Source organism: Nannobrachium achirus, assembly GCF_963921795.1.
Source record: "Nannobrachium achirus genome assembly, chromosome: 8".
NCBI lineage: Eukaryota > Metazoa > Chordata > Actinopteri > Myctophiformes > Myctophidae > Nannobrachium > Nannobrachium achirus.
This window is the reverse complement of record NC_137817.1, coordinates 69,686,710-69,709,247: the sequence shown is the minus strand read 5'-3', so window position 1 is coordinate 69,709,247 and position 22,538 is coordinate 69,686,710. Positions and strand designations below refer to the sequence as shown.

At 42.8% G+C, this 22,538-nt stretch overlaps 1 protein-coding gene across 2 annotated transcripts in view; it reads right to left on the bottom strand.

The window, feature by feature from the left end:
* Window positions 1–21,602, bottom strand: part of LOC308290365 (histone-lysine N-methyltransferase SETDB2-like) — a 28,535-nt gene extending 6,933 nt beyond the window's left edge. For both annotated transcript variants that reach the window (XR_013962284.1, XM_080732166.1), the window contains exons 1-10: window positions 21,383–21,602; window positions 18,885–18,998; window positions 17,435–17,542; window positions 15,685–15,863; window positions 11,818–12,105; window positions 11,071–11,232; window positions 9,746–9,912; window positions 7,281–7,450; window positions 5,774–5,940; window positions 2,489–2,620 (exon numbers count right to left, since the gene is read on the bottom strand). Coding sequence is in view for 1 of the 2 variants with exons in the window: in XM_080732166.1 (XP_080588292.1) it covers window positions 2,489–2,620; window positions 5,774–5,940; window positions 7,281–7,450; window positions 9,746–9,912; window positions 11,071–11,232; window positions 11,818–12,105; window positions 15,685–15,863; window positions 17,435–17,542; window positions 18,885–18,998; window positions 21,383–21,407 (1,512 nt within the window). In the remaining variant the exon portion in view is untranslated. The remainder of the gene's footprint in view (window positions 1–2,488; window positions 2,621–5,773; window positions 5,941–7,280; window positions 7,451–9,745; window positions 9,913–11,070; window positions 11,233–11,817; window positions 12,106–15,684; window positions 15,864–17,434; window positions 17,543–18,884; window positions 18,999–21,382) is intronic.
* Window positions 21,603–22,538: the final 936 nt, after the last annotated feature.

The following is a 22,538-nucleotide window of genomic DNA, read 5'->3' as shown; positions in this document are numbered from 1 at the left end:
GTTTCGTCAGATTCAAAGTTATACAACAATCCACACATCCTAGGTGCCATCCAGACGAAAACGTTCTAGGTGAATCCACAAACGTTCTTAATCATTTCGATCTTTCGTCCACCCGGAGCCGGCGTTTTGGGATATATATTATATCCATCCATCCATCCATCCATCTTCGCTTATCCGGAATCGGGTCGCGGGGGTAACAGTTCCAACTGAGACCTCCAGATTTACTTATCCGAAGCAACTTCCTCCACTCCCTCAGGGAGTATACCAAGGCGTTCCCAAGCCAGTTTGGAGATATAATCCCTCCATCTGGTCTTTGGTCTGCCACGGGGTCTCCTCCCAGTGGGACGTGCATCGAGGACCTTCCTAGGAAGGCGCTCGGGAGGCATCCGTATTAGATGCCCGAACCACCTAAGCTGACTCCTTTCCAAGTGTAGGAGCAGCGGTTCTACTCCAAGTCTCTCTCGGGTGACTGAACTTCTCACCCTATCTCTAAGGGAGATACCAGCCACCAGTCTGAGGAAACCCATTTCGGCCGCTTGCACCCGCGACCTTATACTTTCGGTCATGACCCACACTTCATGACCATAGGTGAGAGTAGGAACGAAGATTGCTCGGTAGACAGAGAGCTTTGCCTTCCGGCTCAACTCTTTTTTCTTCACCACAGTGCGATTTAGCGACACAAAAAACCGCTCCTGCTGCTCCGATTCTCCGGCTGATCTCCTTCTCCGTCTTCCTCTTTCTCTCATTCGTGAACAAGACCCCGAGATACTTAAACTCCTTCACCTGGAGTAAAGCCTCATTCCCTACTTGGACTGCACAATCCATCGGTTTCCTGCTGAGAACCATGGCCTCAGATTTAGAGATGCTTATCCTCATTATATATATTACTATGTCATATATTTTTTAAACCCAGATAAGAGTGAATAAATCGGAAGAATCTTGTGTCTCTGTGTGTACAACCAAATATGCATAATCACATATTTCCTGAAACTATGACCCTATAGCCATGCCTCTCCCTTAACCTGCATGGTATGGCTCTGCATGTACGACCTGCATGTACCTTGCTTACTGCAAGTTAATCTGGATAAAGAAAGAGTGTCTGCTAAATCAGTGGTTCCTAAACTTTTTAGTTTGACCTCCAAAAGAAAGATTTGACGTTTGCCCGGTACCCAAGCTCAGTCAATAGAGCTCTCACCATCGTATGTCATGGGTACGATCCCGGGAACCACCAACTCAGCGTATGAGTAGCACAGCATGGGTAGGGCAAGTCGTGCGACAAGTTCTCAACCTTTTCAGGCTGCAACCCCCAAAATAATCATATTTTAACTGGGGACCCCCCACCCTGACGGGCACTAAGAGGCATTACATTTTGTACACGGTTCTATTGTGACACGGTTCTATTGTGAAAATAGCAGATCTACATGCTCACAAGGCCTCGCGAACATGTAGATCGGCTATTTTCACAACTCTGACTCACTCTAATATTTGACAATTTTGCCAATGTTTAATTTGTCGTTTTAGAGGTATTTAAAAAGTCCTTAAATTCTCACTTTAGAAATGTGCAGATAGCCTCTATACACTTAAAACGTTATGTTGGTGTGTTTACTGTTGAGTGAGGAAGCAATGTTGCACATTAAGTTAATCATCTGGGGACCCCCCGAAATAATTTGGGGACCCCCCTGGGGGTCCCAGCACACTGGTCTAGCACATTGTAACAGGGACAGACTGACAATAAGCCACTCCCGACCTACTTGTCAAGCTAGTGAAAATAGCCTATCTACAAGCTCACAACGCTGCCTGAGTTTGTAGATAGGCTTTTTTCCCCACTATTTCTTAAACATTTGTTTCAGAATTTAAAGTATGTCTTAGGTTTCGTTCTTAAGATGTATTTATGAAATTATTTTGGACGAAAAAAAGAAGACAAAAATACTAAATGTAGGAAATTAGTAAGATTGAGACCAGGAGCGCTCGTTTTTGGGCACAAGGTGGAGCAAGAGCTGCCTCCTTCGGGGAACTACCCATAATTGGTCCTACAGGGTTATAGATTTAGGAATAGTTTTACTGAGGTTAGGGTTAGGATTAGGGTTAGGCATAGTTTTACTGAGGTTAGGGTTAGAGATTAGGGTTAGGTTCAGGCATAGTTTTACTGAGGTTAGGGTTAGAGATTAGGGTTAGGTTTAGGCATAGTAGCATTCAGCAGGTTAGCATTCACCAGCGTGGGACTAATGGGAACAATGGAGGAACAATGAGACGTGGGACCAATGCAGTCAAATGCTCTACCACTGAGCAGCTCCCCAATGACATCGGCTTCTTCCAGGGCCTGCCCATAAGGTGAACTAAAACAAGTGCTCCGGTCCCAATCTTATTGGTACCTCAAACAAACTGTAACATAACACTCACAACCCATACAAATGGACTTGCGTGTCCCGACCGACTGTTTGGGAAACGACCCCGCACACAGTTTAAAAGGAATTAAGCGGTTCCTCACGTTGATGAACCTGCCCACGTTTCCTTCCCTGGTGGCGTCCAGGAAGTACATGTCCTCTGCTCTGATTGGCTTCACCGGTGCCTTGGCGATGGCCGTCTCCTCGCCTGATTGGTCAGCCGACGTGCTGTAAGACTGAAGAAGAGAAAACATTAGTGGTGCACGGATGGGCTCTGAGCGTCATCCAAATCCACCCGCAAAATTCATTAACCATTATATTATCCAATTTACAGAACCAACCGCAACCACAATCTGCATCTTCCATAATGTCAAATTATTATTTTCTGGTATTCCCAGTTTTCTTTTCTTTTCTTTTTTTCGCCCCATAGTTTTCATCCCACGATTTGTTCACCCAGTGCCAATTACCTAAGGTGTAATCCTGGGCTCTGCTCTCCCTCTGCCAACCTGGGGAGACAACGGACTGACCTCATGCTTCCTTCTATGCATGAGGAGTCCAAGTTGTTTCTTTTCACCTGAAAGGGGGGATTTCCCTGGGATGGACGTAGCGTGTGGAAGGAACACGTTATTCCAACCAGTTCCTTTCCCTTCCATCAGGCGCCCCGGCTGGCCAGGGGGAGGCAGTATAGAGACCAGGATTACTGCCATGTTTTTGTGAGAGTACCCATAGTGTGGGGATTTAAGGGGAGCAAATGCTAATTTCGTGCAATTTTGACTTAAAGCGCGAAATTTTGCACAGATGTAGCCCAGGGCTTGCTCTAATGATTTAGCTAGGGTGCCCGAGTCTGCGACCTTCGGGGTCGCCACAGCGGCCAAATCAAGTTGGGCTCCCATTGACTTTCTATACAGGAGGAAAATACCCAGAATAGTTTTTTTTTCTGGGTATTTAAGGAGGATCTGAGGGGTCTAACTAGGGGTTTGTCATGATGCTGAATCCATTGCAGGCATTTGTTTTGCACAAAAAACATTCAGTGGGCTAGAAATGGCCTCAGAAAACAATAAACGTATGGGTGAGTATTCATGTTAGTCGGAGGCCTTAGGGTTTTTTTTTTCTCGTGCTAATCAGTCTAAAAGTGCAAATGTTTGCACAGATGTAGCTCAGGGCATGCTCTAATGATTTAGCTAGGGCGCCCGAGTCTGCGACATTCGGGGTCGCCACAGCGGCCAAATCAAGTTGGGCTCCCATCGACTTTAGTGATGAAAAGTGATGAGTCATCACTTTTCAGAGTTTTGTGGGTGCTGTGGTGACCCCGAAGGTCGCCGACTCGGGCGCCCTAGCTAAATCATTAGAGCATGCCCTGAGCTACATCTGTGCAAAACTTTGCACTTTTAGACTGATTAGCACGAGAAAAAAAACCCTAAGGCCTCCGACTAACATGAATACTCACCCATACGTGTATTGTTTTCTGAGGCCATTTCTAGCCCACGGAATGTTTTTCGTGCAAAACAAATGCCTGCAATGGATTCAGCATCATGACAAACCCCTAGTTAGACCCCTCAGATCCTCCTTAAATACCCAGAAAATAAATCTTTTTCTGGGTATTTTCCTCCTGTATAGAAAGTCAATGGGAGCCCAACTTGATTTGGCCGCTGTGGCGACCCCGAAGGTCGCAGACTCGGGCGCCCTAGCTAAATCATTAGAGCAAGCCCTGGGCTACATCTGTGCAAAATTTCGCGCTTTAAGTCAAAATTGCACGAAATTAGCATTTGCTCCCCTTAAATCCCCACACTACCAGGACCTTCTAGCTGTGAGGCGACAGCGCTACCAACTGCTCGCGTGTTTGTCGAGGTTGCGGCACAATAAAATAACACTCCGCCAATCATAGAAAAACACACAGGGAAAAGAGGATCGAGTCCAGTCGGAGCCTGTATCCGGAAAACGCATTGACATTAACGTGACATGTTACTATCTGAAGTAATGGTACTGCCCTGTCCCTGTGATTTTTATATGCAAACCGCTAATAAAGTATTCAATCAAAATAACTTCAATAATCAAGAACATGAAATGACTAGAAGTGTTTCTCAAACCTTTACATTCCAAGGTCTCCCCTTAACTCTCAATTGAGACTCAATTTAGTCCCCCAAATGAACCCCTGTAATCCACTATGATAACCACTGGGCTAAAATGTTATTCTGTTCTGTAATGTAAAATAAAATGTTACAATTTAGCTTGGAAAATGTCTTTACTTTTTTTATCAAATGTAATAAAAAAGTACAGTTATGTACAGTCAATAAAGCTGTAATAAAATATTATTTCTGAAGGAATTAATTTTTAATGTCTTCATTGTTGGTTAGAAAATGCCTAAAACTTCAAGCTAAATTGTAAAGGTAATTGTAAAAAAGTGCCATTATCCGATTAATCTTGCAGCCTCAATATATAGGCTGGCTTTTGACAGATGTTTTAATTGCGTTTTGCCATTGTCGTATTGGCAGAGAGATTTCTCTATACTGGGCCGTGTAGAAGTAATCAAAGCCATCGGCTGTAACGTAAACGTAATGATCAGTCAATCAGTCAGTCAATTAAAAGGGTGCCCACAGTCAGTTTAGTTTGGCAGGTCCGGTGCATCAGCAGGCTGAGTTTGAATCGAATAATTGTTATTTTGATCAGCATTTGCCCGTTAGCCCTCCTATCTTACCACATCAATACAGCATGGAATTGTGGACACTCTTATCCAACCATAACAAAAAAAATATCCTACGATTTGGGTCTGAGACGCCCTCAAAGATTTGCACACATTTTCATGATTTAACCCATTTAGAACGGGTACACATTATTGTGTATCATTATTTTATGCTTTAACTATTGAAAAATAGCAGATATACAAGCTCACAGCGTGGCACAGAGTGCCGCGCTGCGAGCTTGTAGATCTGCTCTTTTTGAAAAATTGTGAAAATTAGAATTTTGACCCGATTCTATAAGTGAATCCTTCTAAGGTTTTTTGAAAAACCTGTTTCTATGTCAGCAATCTGGCCAGCCGTCGTCAAAGAAAAGCTCCTTTTCACTTAACTGGAGCTCAGTTAGTCTGTTCTTCTTCTACTATGTCAGTGGTTCTCAAACTTTTTCATGTGAAGGACCCCCAAACTAATATTTATTTGGCCACGGTCCCCCATCTCAAAATATTTAGTTCCAGGGACCCCTAGAAGCAAAATTTTAGTTACAAACGTTCGCTTTAAAAATACATATATTCAAAGATTTGCACACATTTTCACAACTTTTTCAAAAATAGCAGATCTACAAGCTCACAGCGTGCCGCGCTTGTATATCTGCTATTTTTCAACAGCTGAAGAATAAAACAATTCCAGGTCTAAATGGGTTGAGTCCTGTCAGACCTGGGTCTCCGAGGGTCTCTGGATGACGGGGACGTGGAGTGGGGGCGGGGCTCCGGGCGCCAGCCACTCAGTAACCACCTCCACCTCGTCGTCCCACGGCAGCTCCGCCCTCGCCTGCTTGAGGGGCGGGGCCATGTCAGGATCCCGCCCCCTCATCAACACTAGACCTACGGAGAGGGAGAGAAAGAGAGAGAATAAAGCAAGGTCGGCAATAGGCGGCACGCGGGCGAAAACTGGCCCCTCGGAAATCATTTCTGACCCCTCAGATTATTTTGAGAATTACGTTTCTTTTCTTTTAACCAATACTGGACTGACAGCCGAAACTTTCGCGCCGGTTCTGGAAAACCGCATATCGTGTCGGGTCGAGGCCGGGCACTGCACTCCCCGCTGCGGCGGTGAACGCGTGTGCCGAAGTCTGTGGCGAACATGATGTCAGAGCCTTTTGTGCCGGTTCCGGAACACCCTGATGTCAGACATCAGCTCCAAAATACTTGGGAGAGAGGGAGTGAGCGAGCTTGAGCATGAATGGAGTGAGACGGGAGAGAGAGAGCTTCTCTTGGTCTAATTGGTTCCAACCCTGCAGTCTTCTCTCCAGCTCTCTCTCTCTCTCGTCTCACTCCATTCATGCTCAAGCTCGCTCACTTCAGCTCGCCTCAGGACTTACTCCGTAAACTTGTCTTTCGAGAGAGAGAGAGAGAGAGAGAGAGAGTGTGTGTGTCCCTGATGTCATAAATATCGAACAGAACTTCATATGGGAATGCCCATATTTGGAGGAAGACGGAGCATATCTGTGTGGCTGGTTCAGACAGGGATCTCCATGTATGGGCATAAAAGGGATTCTGTTAGAGTGGTTCCCATGACATCACAACATACAATCCCTTTTTTATGCCCATACATGGAGGTCCCTATCTGAACCAGCCACACAGATATGGGCCATGTCTTGGCCATCTGGCCAGTGATGTATATCGATGACATCAGGGATCTTCATATATGGGCATAAAAGGGATTCTGGGGAATACCCATATATGGACTTTTACATATATGTCACCTGTGATGTCACAGTGATGTGGCAGGGGAACCACAGTGTCAGGCGTGACCTACAGACAGACAGAGATACGCGGACAAGATGTGCCAGTTTTCACAGTAAACAAAGACACAGACTGTCAGATAGACCAGTGGTTCCCAAACATTTTAGCTCAAGAGCCAAAAGAGAAATCAGACGTTTGCCCGGGACCCAACCTAGTGACTGAGCTTGTAGATCTGCTATTTTCAGTACTTGTCATGGTGGTGGTTCTCCTCCTACCTAACTGGCAGGCCCTACTAGGTCTTGTGGAAAGGTTTGCTTTCATCTCCTGCAACCTCCAGTGCATGACGGAGGACGATTTCACGATAAATTAAATCTCCACGATACGATTATCGTTTTTTATCACGATAAACGATAATACCGCTTATCATCCCATCCCTAATACAGACAGACAGATATAGACACAGTCAAACAGGTCCCTACCTGCATACGTGCAGATGAAGGTACCGCGGTCCAGGTCGTCTCGGCAGCGCACCCCCCAGCCCCGGTCGGCCGTCTGGAAGACCTGGAGCCGGACTGTCAGTCCTCTCTGGACCAAACGGTTCTGACACCGCGACCTGATACAGCCACACCACGGCCCACACTCATACACACTGTTATGTGCGCACGCACACACACACACACACACACACACACACACACACACACACACACACACACACACACACACACACACACACACACACACACACACACACACACACACACACACACACACACACACACACTCTAAATCTGTGGTTCTCAAACTTTCATATCAAGGAACCCCGAATTGACACTTATTAGCCCGCGGACCCCCCATTTGATAAGATATACTAGGGACACCCATGAGAGAAGATTGTTCCGGCTCTAGCAGTGATTCTCAACCATTTTCAGTTTGATATGCATTAGGCCAGTGGTTCCCAAACTTTTTAGCTCATGACACAAAAGAGAGATTAGACGTTTGCCCAGGACCCAAACTAGTGAAAATAGCAGATCTACAAGCTTGTAGATCGTCTATTTTCACTACTTCTAATTTTTTTACCCTCATTTATAGAATTTCTTAGATTTTTATTTGCTTTATTCCTGAAATTACTTGAAAACTATAATAATCATGAACATTTTTTAGGGAATGTTTAGAAAATGTTTTGAAATAATTAAAAACTAAATGTAGGAAACAAGAAATTAGGGGACCCATAAAAATGTGTCCGTGACCCACATATGGGTCCCAAACCAGTGCTTGGGAACCAGTGCATTAAGCTATCCACAAGTTTCCGCGGGAGTTTACTGGAGACTATCGGGACCAAACTTCCAGGTTTAACAGCAGACATACAAGCTCACGTCGCGTCGCAGATGCAACCCGTTGTGAGCTTGTAAATCGGCGCCGGAAGCTCGGTACAGACGTCTGCGCAATGCACTATGGGGCGTTGGAAACTCGTGGATACGGAAAGGAATTGGGCTCTTCCTTCATTAGTATCATTGGTAAGACCTGTGAAGTAAGTAAGGAGGCCAACCCTCGGAGGCCGGCCTCTTCCATGTGGGACCTGAGACCAAAGAAGGTCTCAGCAAGAAGAGTCACCAACGTCATTTTAGGGCATTTTAGGCTCCATGGCCATCCGCCATGACACTTTGGGTGGCGGAAGTGCCACCCAAAATAACATTAGCGTCTATGAGCACTTCGTCACTTCCGCCACCCAAAAGTGTCATGGCGGCGTCCAGGCGGCGTCCCATGGTGTGCCAACTTCCGGGTGTTGTCCCTTCCTGCCTAACCTTCCTTGCCTGAGACGAGGGTGTGGCTGTGCACTACTGATCTGGACATCTGATGATGACACACGAAAGAAGAAGACTTCAAGCAACTCTGACATCAGAAGGTTGACATTTCTCTATTAAATCGGGAGATAAACGACCGTCAGGTCGCATGTATACAAAATAATGTTGTCTGCAAAAAGCAACCTCATGGTGGCGCTAGAAGAGGGGCATGTGAGAAATCAGGGGCAGAGGTTGATTAGCGGATTGTTTGCCTGCCAAGGAGTGTGTGTGCAAAGTTTGGCATGGATAGGGGCAACGGTGCCGGTAGATAAGAGTAGGGCCATGACGGACAGACTGACGGAGAGACATACAGCCAGTGGAGCTTTTCATAGTAACTTGCGACCTGACGGTCGCAATAAATCGTTGTTTTGCGTGGTCTCGTCTAATATTGTAATATTATGAAATATGGACTTTTGATATTCATGTGCGGCTGTATGCCGTAAAAAAAAAAGAAAAACACATTTTAACAAAAGAAGGTTTGGAATAATTCAATGAATGTACAATGTATCTAGAATATATGAAAGTTTCAAGAAATATATCAACGTTTCAAGTTACTTTTACCCAACATTCTATGTTTCTTAGATGGATCTGTATCGTTTGCTGCTGCAGAAATAAAAACCAGTAAAACTCCCTAGATAAGAGACCGTCATGTCTCAAACACAAGTTTGAAAGCAGGCAATGGTAGCCAATCAGGATGGAATATGGAAAATGGGACAGATCCATGTTGATGACATGACTTTAGAGATACTGTGTACCGCTTTGCGTGATTTTAGGGCAAAATCTGTAGGTGCAGTGTCCAAAAATGTGCTTTGCAAAGATTGGCCTGATGGTGGCACTAGAAGAGGGCCATGTGAGAAATCAGCTGGAGGTTGTGATTTGCCATCCAAGGAGTGTGTGTGCAAAGTTTGGCATGGATAGGGCCATAGGGAGTAAGGACATGACGGACAGACTGACGGACAGACAGACGGACAGCCGGTGGAGCTTTTCATAGTAACTTGGCGGTCGCAAGGTGGAAGGTGTATTCCAGACTCATTAGAGCATTCGGAGATTGTGGAATAGTTGTCTGGCTACTGGAAGACTACAGACAAAGACAGACCTACCCTTCAGGAACAGGCTCGGTCAGTCTGTTGTAGGAGTAATGGCGCCCTCCGGTGGTCAGAGACAGGCACGAGCAGGTCTCAGGGTTGGTGCATCCATCAGTGCAGTCGCAGCAGCTGTCGTAGAGCTGCGGCCCACGGCCCAGGAAGCAGCCGTGCGGCCAGCGGTCCTTGTGGTAGGAGTGGGCGATATGGTGATAAATATCGTTGAGACGATACAATGTCTGCACGATATGCCTTTTCAGAGATATCGTATATATTGTGATTAAGGCTGGGACTTTAACTGATTAATTGCAATTAATTAATTACAGAAAATTAACGCAATTAAAACAAATTATGCATTTTAATCGCACTTAGTTTTTGCACCACAGAACCTTCAGTTTCGGGCATACCGATCATAGCGATGCCCCAACCAAGAAGAGACAACAAACGCAAAGGGAGAAGTAGCCGATCAGAGCGCTTTGCTTGGCCCAGTGGATGCGAAATTTAGATTCACTCGTATAACAAAATGTGTTTTACTTGAAATAAATGCTTCTCAGGTCAAATATTTATATACAATTAAACATGTGATTAATTTCAATGAATTAATTACAAAGCCTCCGATTAATTAGATTATTTTTTTTAATCGAGTCCCAGCCCTAATTGTGATACAATGAGGGAGCCTTATAAAACAATCCTGTTGAATTGTTAATACAGAGATCTATTGCAGAATTGAACTTAAACCTGCATGTGTCTAAATCAGTAGTTCTCAGACCTTAAAATGTCAAGGTCTCCACTTAACTCTTACAGTATACAAATGAAACCAAATGTAAGGGTCCATTTGGTTTCATTTGTATACTGTCAGAGTTACATACTTGTAAGGGTCAATTTTAGACCTCCCAAAAGGAACCCAGAGAGTCCCTGGACCCCACTTTGAGGACCACTGGTCTAAATGGTCTGTTACTCCTTTTTTCCTTTAGTTTGTGTTACCTTTATAGGTGGTTGTACTGTTAAGCATGGTGAAAAATAACCATAAAAACCAACATGAAAAAGAATCGTGATATGATTGTATATCGTCACTGTCGGGCAGAAACCTCCTATCTCCAAGTTTCAACTTTGTTTGTTTTTTCACAAAGCAAAGCCCTGCTTCATCACACAAGGCCCTCGCACAAAGGTAGTGAAAACAGCCGATCTACAAGCACACAACGCCTCGCACCGCGTTTTTAAAATGATAAATACAAAACGAACGGTTTTGGACATACAAGGTTTCCACCCGACAACGACGATATCGTGATACAGCTTGGAAAAATATTGCGATATTGTATTTTTTCCACATCGCCCACGCCTACCTTGCGGTAGCGGAACTCCTTGGGCCGCGAGCCATCGGGCGCCGGACACAGCTCCACGGCGGTGGGCTCCAGGCCCTGGCTCAGGTCCTTCTCCGGGGGCCGTGCCACCGCCAGGCGAGGAGGGTCCAGTCGAAGAGCAGGGTTGAAGCTGAAGAAATCCACCTGGTAACAAGCAGGCAGTGGCGTCAATTCAGGAAAAGCTAAGATGTTAAATGTTATCAGGCCCTCCAGGCCCAGGGCCTCTCCCCCCACACACCCATTGTAACTTAAAACTTCATTTTAACCATGATAGATTCATTAAAAATACCCATTATTTTTTTCTGGTGACTCATACTACCCTTCTAATACGTGAGCAGCAGGCCGTGTTTTTCAATAACTTTTTCATTTATTTTTAATTTATATTTTTTGTATTTAATTTCTTCCATTCTCCCAAATAATTATTAAAAATAAATGAAGAAAGTTAACGAAAAAACACGGCCTGCTCACGTATTAGTAGTATGAGTTAGTATTAGCATTAGTAGTATGAGTCACCAGAAAAAAATAATTGGTGTTTTTAATGAATCTATCATGGTTAAAATGGTGTTTGAAGTTACAATGGGTGTGTGTGTGTGTGTGGAGAAAAGCCCATAAGCTGTTTCCCTGTTGAAAGTGGAATATCCCTTTAACAGGGACTTGGCGCTCCACAGGGGGTACGTTAAGACACCAAGACGTTATAGGCACTCAAAGTGTTAATGTGCCAACACTGACCTGCAGCAGATGGAAAGTGTCCGTGGCGAGCAGGAAGCGCATCACGTCTCCGTGGCTGCGCAGGGCCGCACCGCAGGGGGCCTTGTAGACCACGTCCGGCTCCACCGCAACCTCCGGCTCGTCCTCGTCCTCCTCCTCCGTACCGTCCTCCGGCTCCTCCCCTTCCTGCTCAGAGGCCCCGCCCACGGTCGGCCGCAAGCCGATCAGCCTCTTGAAGCCGCAGGACTCCGGGAGCCGGAGGGGATTCTCCCCCCATAGAGATAGACTGCCACAGCTGGACATACAGGCCTGAGAGAGGAGAGAATGTTAGTGAGGCAGTAAGCTTGGATATCTGCTATTTTTCAATAGCGAAAGCAGGGGTCTTCAACGTTTTCATGCCAAGGACCCCTTAGCTGAGAGAGAGATGAAGCAGGGACCCCCAGATTCCATATAGTTTCATTGTTTGACAGCACAATCATCAGTGTATTTTGGATTCATGTCCATTTGTGTTTTCAGATATTTAACCACTTGAACCGTCAATACTTAAGACAACTTGACCTTTCACTCTGTGCTTAGTGTGCTCTTTTTCCCCTCTACACCAAAGCTCTTTGCCAAAAATAGCCGATCTACAAGCTCACAACTGCGAGGCGTTGTGAGCTTGTAGATGTGCTATTTTTGGCTAAAGTTCTCAGAATATGGACACTAAGGTTCAAGTGGTTAATATAAAAAAAAAAGGAGAAAAAAAAGGTTGTTATCACACAAAGATTTGGAGGACCCCCTGTAGTAACTCTGAGGACCCCCAAGGGATCCCAGACCCCCTGTTGAAGACCCCTGAGCTAAAGTATAAAATAATTCCAGGTTTTAATGGGTTAAAGAACAACTTTGTTTTTTTTACAACAAGGGTTCAAATTTTAGATCCATCGTTTAGATTTTAATGATTTTGATTTCAGTGGAGGGGGCTAAATATTTGAACACAGAATAAGTCCATTCCAAAGATGCACCGCAATCTTTCAGGTGCAGATGTGACTAGTAGTGTTACTGTAAATAGTAATAAAGACATCGCTGGCTTAGTGTGTCTAAAATACATATTTAGCCACTTGTACGCATGCCCCCACCCACTGAAATCAAAAAAGCAAAAAAGTAATCTGCTTTTAGTAGCATAAGAGGGGTCAAACTAGGGGTTTGTCATGATGCCGAATCCATTGCAAGCATTTGTTTTGCACAAAAAACATTCCTTGGGCTATAAATGGCCTCAGAAAACGATGCATGTATGGGTGTGCATCCATGTTAGTCGGAGGCCTTAGGGTTTTATTTCTCGTGCTAATCAGTCTAAAAGCGCCAAATTTTGCACAGATGTAGCCCAGGGCATGCTCTAATGATTTAGCTAGGGCGCCCGAGTCGGTGACCTTCGGGGTCGCCACAGCTCCAGAAAGACAATGGTTTAGTGATGAAAAGTGATGAGTCATCACTTTTCAGAGTTTTGTGGATGTTTTCTGAACTAAGTTGCTAAAACCTCTTGGAAACCATTGCTCCCACTGGATTAATAACTTAGAGATCTTCTACCTTTGGCTGTTCAATTGGAGAGGACAACAGCAACACATTAATATCCACGATGTAAGGCTCCAACTGCTTGCATTAGACGAGAAATGGTCGCGAAACTCGCGATGCGTGATCATGCGTCTTTAACAATGTGATGTGTCGTCGCATATTATTGCCAGCTATCCTAGGCTGTGTTAGGTTAATAACTATGACTCGTTGACCCTGATTTGACTGGTCATTTGACATAGTCAATCAGCACAGTCAGTCTGGCTTGTGCAGTACGTGTGTCAACTAACTGAATGTCAAGTAATCCTCTCCCCCTCACGCTAAGTTCCACTTTATTTTCCATTCTGAACGACAAGCCTAATATTGCATTTATGCTCTTTAGTTTCCAATAATTAAACTATAAGCCAGTGTTTTATTGCTACACAATAAATGTAAATAATGTAGCCTACTCTACATGCATAAATAATTATCCATTCATCCATCCATCCATCTTCAACCGCTTATCCAGCATCAGGTAGCAGGGGTAACAGTTCCAACTGAGATTTCCAAAGTTCCAAATAATAATAATAATAATTAAAATAAACAATTCTAATGATTATAATAAACATACATACATACATACAGTACATACTGTATAAATGTATCCGCCTTATTTCGCCTTCGCCTTTTTTTCGGACCTGGACCTGTTTCAAAAAAATATTTCTGGACCTTCAAGATTTGTATTTGAGGACCCCTGGGCCCTAGATCATTTTGCAACATACAGTATGTGCATTTGTTGTTGAAGGCCTGGCTGTTACAGCCCTTGTGTTTACAATAATATTTTGTTGTAGGCCTAGATCATTCTGCAGTTTTAAGCACCTTGTTCTGATGCACTTTTATCTCTGTAGGATACTACAGAAATAGTTGCACTATTTTGACTTTGTTTTATGCTAACATTGCAAAGAGAAAATATTTTATTTTGTTATGTGTGCATTCAAAAGTGAGAAATAAATGTTTTATGGAACCATATGGTGATTATTATTTAAGTTAGGGTTTGCCATAATCAGGTAGCTTTACAACAAAGGTACAGCAATGGTACAAACATTTATTATACAAAATAAATTATATACATGTATTATTCGGCTATTCGGTATTCGGTATTCGGTGGAATGTTTCCAGTATTCGGTATTCGGTTTCGGCCAAGAATTTTGCTTTCGGCCCATCCCTAATTATAAGTACCTTTCACCACTTATAGAGGGTTTAAATGGATATGCAGCTCTGCAAATAAAAGGTGAATTGATCCCAGTGCATGACTGAGGACGATATCACGATAAATTAAATCTCCACAATACGATTATCGTGAGTGTTTTTTATTGCGATAAATGATAATATCGCTTATCGTCCCATCCCTCGTTCCGACAGCCCATTAGTCCGAATCTGTTAAGAATACTATGCCTACCCCTAACCCTAACCTCAGTAACCCTAACTAAATTCGGACTAATGAACCTTCGGACTTATGGGCAGTCCCCAGGAGGGCAAGGTAAGAAATACAACAAAATAGCCTTTCTTTGACCTCTTCAGAATGAGACAAGGAACACTGACGAATAATACTATAAAACTAGCCCTTACCCGTTCAAAGATATGAGCTCCAAAATGATGTGCAGTGTGTGGGTTATGGGATGTGCACTGTGCATACAGTATATGAGGGATGGAAAGTAACTTTAACTGGTGCTTGCATGATAATATGTAGGAGCATCAATGTAAGAAATACCCGTTTCGTTTAATGAATAAATTATGACGTTCTGGGTCCATATCGTCCTACAACTTAACACTTTCCCTTGCCGCTTAACGTTCATTGTATAGCGTTAGCCCACAAAACAAACCGGTTGTTTGTTACACACGGAGTGACACAGACCATGTGTAAATTGCTCCCGTTTTCACCTCCCGGAGTCAAGACATCCGTGGCTAACCCTTCCTCATCACACAGTGTTGCGTGCCAAAAGTGGCCGATCTACAAGCGCACAGCAGCTCACATCCGCATCTCCGCGCTGTGAGCTTGCAGATCGGCCAACTTCCAGCGGACGCTGAAACTTGCAGGATGAGTGTGCACTGTGCAGCGATCGAGTCACAGCAGTCAGACGTGCAGTGCTCACGTCTCGGTTCGGTCTGAAAAAATCAGCCCGATCAACTCATGCGACCTTCGCTAATTCGAATGACACCCGCAAATGGAAACAGGCTAAATTCGCTTTGTCTTAATGCGAATTTCTTATAATTCGCTTCCTATTTTTGAATAAGCTTATGGAAACATGGCTATAGAAAAGGCAGGCAGGCAGGCAGGCAGGCAGGCAGACAGTCAGGCAGTACCGGGTTGCAGTCGTGGGGCTGGTACTGAGGCAGCAGCAGAGACAGTGGAGGCATGGGTTCTTCTTTGTGGTCAGCGGGGGGCGACGGAGGCTCCGCCAGGCCATTGGTCAGGAGGAGGGGAGAGAAGGGAGGAGAAGAAAAAGACGGCGACAGCCCTCCTTCCGCCGGAGACGCTCCCACTAAAAGGTAAACATGTTTACACTGGTTACTACGGTTACTGTTCACATGCACGCACACCAGTGGTGGAAAAAGTACTCACATTTTGTACTTAGTTAAAAGTATCAATACTGCACTGTAGATGTACTCCGTTACAAGTACATGTCCAGAATTCAAAATGTACTTGAGTAAAAGTACGAACGTATTGGGCCCGAAATGTACTTAAAGTAACAAAAGTAAAAGTACAAAATGTTAAAAAATAGCAGATCTACAAGCTCACAACGCGTCGCAATGCAACGCGTTGTGAGCTTGTAGATCGGATATTTTTCAAATAGCATAGTTATACAAATAGGTCTAAAGTCGTTCATGTATGTTTTATAATATTATAATTTATACCTGCAAAGTAACTAGTCACTAAAGTTTTCAAATAATTGTAGTGGAGTAAAAGTACAATATTTGGATCCGAGATGTAGTGGAGTAGAAGTAAAAGCATTGGAAATTGGAAATACTCAAGTACAGTACTTGGGTAAATGTACTTTGTTACTTTACACCACTGCCTCTCAGTAGGGCTGTCACCATTATGACATTTTACATGACGATTAATTGTCACTCAAATAATTGTGATTAACGATTTAATTGTGTTTTTGTCGTTGACAATTACATTTCTGTTTGGCTTTTAGCACATGACAGATATGACACATAACCTAAATATATGAAGAAATGACTGACATATTTGACAACTTTAAACAGAACATTGATAGTGGAGAAATAGCCAATCTACGTTGTGAGCTTGTAGATCTGCTATTTCCACTATTTAAAAAAACAAACATTTGAACACGACAAGGAAATGATTGACAAAATAATTGCTATTAGATAAGACGATGATGTAATAATTGTGACTAGGGATGGGACGATATGAAAATGTCATATTACGATTATTGTGATAAAAGAAATTGTGATTTACATTTATATCATCACAATAATCAAAATCCATTATCATTGGGCGGAACATTTGCCAAAAAATAGCAGATCTACAAGCTCACAACGTGTCACAACGTGACGCGTTGTGAGCTTGTAGATCGGCTATTTTTTTGACCCCGGCCAGGATCATGGAAAACATATTTACAGAAGGCTTTAGGGGCTGAAATGAACGGAGTGGATGTTCTAAAACTTTAGCGATGTAATAGTTAGGACAACTTTAAGATTTGTTTTATAAAAATAGTTACATAGTATAACTTTAAATACCCAGATTTTTTTTTTTGTTTCGGGGTATTTTCCTCCTGTATAGAAAGTCGATGGGAGCCCAACTTGATTTGGCCGCTGTGGCAACCCCGAAGGTCGCCGACTCGGGCACCCTAGCTAAATCATTAGAGCATGCCCTGGACTACATCTATGCAAAATTTGGCGCTTTTAGACTGATTAGCACAAAAAATCCCTAAGGCCTCCGACTATGTCACAATTGTTACATAATCATCTAATCACAATTTTTTGAGATAATCACAATTATTTTGCATAATCGTCAGCATTAGGGCTGCAACTAACAATTAATTAATTCATCCTTGCACCCCTAACAGACAGACAGACAGACAGGTACCTGTACTGATGACAACAGGGTAGATGCTAGGGTTGTTCTGGACGGGCTCCGTTTGTCCGATCCCTTCGATGTGCAGCAACGTGATGACGTCCAGGGCACGAACGTATTCTGTTAACAGACAGTAAGACCGGCAACGCATTATTACGCATTATCACTTTAAGAGATGAAGCAGGGACCCCCACAACCTGTTCATAGATTCCATATAGTTTCAATGTTTGACAGCACAATCATCAGTGTATTTTAGATTCATGTCAATTTGTGTTTTCAGATATTTAACAACTTGAACTGTCAATACTTAATAAACTTGACCTTTCACTCTGTACTTAGTCTGCTCTTTTTCCCCTCTACACCAAAATTCTTTGCCAAAAATAGCCAATCTACAAGCTCACAACGCCTCTCAGCGTGAGGCCTTGTGAGCTTGTAGATCTGCTATTTTTGGCTAAAGTTCTCAGAATATGGACGCTAGGGTTCAAGTGGTTAATATAAAAAAGGAGAAAAAGGTTTCTATCACACAAAGATTTGGAGGACCCCCTGTAGTAACTCTGAGGACCCCCTAGGGGTCCCGGACTCCCTGTTGAAGACCCCTGTACTAGACAATAGCAGATATACAAGCTCACAGTGTGGCACTCGCGAGGCGTTTTAATTGTGAACATTTTGTGCAAGTCTTTGAAAAATGTTGACCCGATTCAATGAATGTCTTCTAAATCCTTATTATTATTATTTTTTTTTTCATGTCAAGGACCCCCTGAATTATATGTATTTGGCCAACGACCCCCGTTGAAAAATAAGTCTAAAGTCGTCAAATATGACAGTAATTCCTTTGTATATTTAGGTCATGTATCATGTCTGCCATGTGCAACTTCAAAGCCTAAAAGCCAAACAGAAATGTAATTGTCAACGACAAAAACACAATTAAATCATTAATCGCAGTTAGTTGAGTGACAATCAATCATCATGTAAAATGTCATAATGGTGACAGCGCTGTGTGTGTGTGTGTGTGTGTGTGTGTGTGTGTGTGTGTGTGTGTGTGTGTGTGTGTGTGTGTGTGTGTGTGTGTGTGTGTGTGTGTGTTAGGGCATTAACGAATAGGACTGGCCAAAGTTAAACTGTCAAATATTAAGTAAGCAAGAGGCGACCGTCCAAGTGCTTGTCAGGGTGGGGGTCCCCAGTTCAAATATGTTTATTTTGGGGTTCACAGCCTAAAAAGTTTAGACATCTCATTCTTATGACTTCCTCTCCAGCCCAGCTTTATAAACTATATATATTTTTAAAGAGAAAACAATAAAATAAAAATAAAAAAGCAAATATTCGACTTTGGTGAACAATGTCGAATAGTGACCTTTATATTCGAATATTAGAATAGTTGGTGAATGCCCTAGTGTGTGTGTGTGTGTGTGTGTGTGTGTGTGTGTGTGTGTGCGTGCGTGCGTGCGTGCGTGTGTGTGCGTACCTGTGTCAGTAGCGGTGTGGTGGGTGATGCTGTATCTCAGGTGACACAGACATTCATCCAGCTCGTCAAACACCTGCTCCACGTCCACCCTGGCCCAGAAGGCCCTGGCCCTCTCTGCACATAAACAATGCATACAAAACACACAACAATCAAACTAGGGGTGGGTGATACGTAGGGATGGGATGAAATGAACATTTCATATCACAATTGCTGTGACTTACTTACGATATCATCGCGATAATCAAAATATCCCCAACATCCAGTATCCTGGGGCAGAACATTTGCCAAAAAAATAGCCGATCTACAAGCTCACAACGCGTTGCATTCCAACGCGTTGTGAGCTTGATCGTCTATTTTCTTTTGGCAAAGAGAATTGGTAGAGTGAAAGAAAGACTGTATCAAGTACGTATATTATAAGTACGTTTTACCAGAGTTTAATTGGTACCAATTATGCAGCTCGGCAAATAAAAGGTGAATTGATCCCAGTGCATGACGGAGGACGATATCACGATAAATTCTCCACAATACGATAATCGTGAGTGTTTTTTATCATGATAAACAATAATATAGCGTATCGTCACATCCCTAGTGATATGGTGATAAATATCATTGAGACAGTTGAATTGTTAATACAGCGATTCATTGCAGAATTCATTTAAACCTGCATTTTGGTCTAAATCAGTAGTTCTCAAACTTTAATGTCAAGGTCTCTTCTTAACTCTGACAAATGAAACCAAATGGACCCATAACGTAAGGCCCACATATCGCCCACCCCTACAACAAACCAGTCGCCCCGATTTTTTTTTTTTCACCGACTTCACACTGACCGCTCCGTGGGACGGTTCTAGTATTCTTATATTTGTTTTACTGAGGATAAGGTTAGATGTAACTTTAGGGTTAAGGAAGCATAGCTTTACTGAATAGGTTTAGGTTTTGGTACCATTTTACTGAGGTCAAGGTTAGGGATAAGGTTAGGTTTAACCGATTAGGCAGAGTTTACCGAAGTTACGTTTTGGAATACCAGACACCGACTGTTCTACCGGTCCTCCGGATAGACGCCCAAGGCGACTGGGTTTTAGGTTGAAGAACCAGGAGTCGGTTCCATCACATTTGGATCAGGGATGGGACGATAAAATTCGTTATTATCGTTTATCTTGATGAAAAACGCTCACAATAATCGTATCGTGGAGATTTTAATATCTACAATAGGTAAAACACACCTGTAAACATGATATAGTATTTTATTTTTTTTACTCTACCAAATCTCTTTGCCAAAAAATTGTCGATCTACAAGCTCAAAATGCAACTTCATTCACATTAGATCTGTTCATGACAGATACAGAACATCAGCGTGAACTTTGCCGTATCGTACTCGACGGAATGACACACATTGCATCTCGTTGGAAATGAATGGGATTTGTGTGATCACACGGATTGCACGCATGAAATTAATGGACAACATAAGAATTCATATTACCGGTATATTGCATAATGAAATGAACTGCTCAAATGCACCGCTCACTTCAAACTGGGTTTGATTTTATGAAACAAATACTTTGCAGATAGAAACATGCTAATTCAAGCTTTCCATACAGCCGCAATGTTGGTGAGTGTGACGTTGTCTGATACAATCACAAAGCAAACAACATTGGCTGCCAATGGTTGGTATTGCAACTCTAGTTTCAACATCATCATCATCTCGCTTGGATAAGATTTCGTCCACAATTGTACCATAGGAGAGACAAATGGCAATGTTGATCAAAATAACAATTCTTCTACACATTCTCTAATTGTGTAGGCTTCCTGTAAATTAAGTAATGCAGGTGTTTAACAATAATTTCACTCTATGAAAGCGTAGAATGACACGTGCAGGCTCTCAAGAGTTAAAGATCTATAAGGGTCCATTTGGTTCCCAACTTTCCATCATTTAGCTTGGGACCACCTGGAACCGCCTCAAGGACCACTGGTGGTCCCCGGACCACTGGTGGGAAAACCACTGAGCTAAGGGGTCCTTGGCAGTGGTGTAAAGTAACTAAGTACATCTACTTACTGTACTTATTGTACCATTTTGAGATTATTTGTACTTTACTTGAGTATTTCCAATTTCAAATACTTTTACTTCTACTCCACAGCATCTGTGATCCAAATATTGTACTTTTACTCCACTACATTTATTAGAAAACTTGACTAGTTACTTTGCAGATATAATATAATATAGTAAACCACTTTAGCCCTATTGTATAGGCTACGTTGGTTATTTGAAAATAGATGATCTACAAGCTCACTGCGACACGTTGTGAGATTGTAGATCTGCTATTTTTACTGTTGGTAGCCTACTTTAAGTACTTATTGATGCCAATACGTTTATACTTTTTCTCAAGTACATTTTGAATTCCGTACTTTTACTTGTAAACAGAGCATTTCTACATGGCAGTATTGATACTTTTACTTAAGTAATAAATGTGAGTACTTTTTCCACCATTGCAAATTAGTCTTACCAACATCCAGTGGATCTTCCATCATGTGTGGCACAGTGCTAACAGGCTAACAGTACCATTCACCATGTAACGCTCAGAGTCAGGGAACGTATCCAGCGATACAGCGACGCTTGGGTAACGTGATGAAACGTTGCAATGTGACTGTCACTGTACTAGTGTAACTAGGGACGTAAAGTAACGCAGTCACAAAGTAGTGGTGTTGAGGTAAAAAAGAAGCGGATCCTCGTTTGAGTTTTTTCAAACCGTCTGTTGTTTATCTTCTTCAAGGAAATGACGTGACAAGTACTGGAGATGGGACATTCGTGAACGAATCGAGTCTTCTGAACGGCTCTTTGAAATGAACGATTGGGATTCGGTTCACAGTAGTAGGGAGCCGTTCCTTTCTAATGAACAGTGGTGGGAAAAGTACTCAATTTCTTTAAAGTAAAAATATCAATACTGCAATCAAGTAGAAGTTTGGAATGTTGTCTTGAGTAAAAGTAAAACAGCCACTGAGCAATTGTCGGATATTACAACACTAGTTATTTTTTAGCCGTCATTTCAACCAGCTAGATTCCGGTTATATTCACACCGAAAATATACTTTGCAATTTCATAATTCAATTAATATTTATTAAAAAAACAACAGTAATGTGCATAACTGATCTCCTAATATTGGACTAACATAATTATAATATCCGTTGATCATTATTAAGTATAGTTTAGATCTAGCCGAGATTTAGCCGAGTAATTATAGTCGGCGTATCTACGTTTATATTTACACCGAATTTAGGGTGCGTTCGGAAACCCGCACCGGGTGTGTGCTCAGTGTAGTGAGTGCAGTGGGCGTGACGTTGGAGAGTGCGTTCAGTGTGGCTTATTTACGAACGACCAGTTTTAACAGGCAGCTGTGTGCTTTTTCACTGAACTCTGAAGGTAAACTTTCTGAAAAGCAGCAGTTGCTGACTCCCGAGTATGCTAACGTAACGTTACTATTAGGAGATGTAGGTCTAATTCACAACATTGGCATACCTGCTGTTAATTTACATGTTGATGTGTGTGAAACTATCAAGCCCAAACGACCAATTAAGCTGCAAGTGCTGTATTTTGCGGTTATTTCCTCCATTGTTCACAGCTGAGAAGCATTCGAGACACGGCTATGAAAACCAACCAATCAG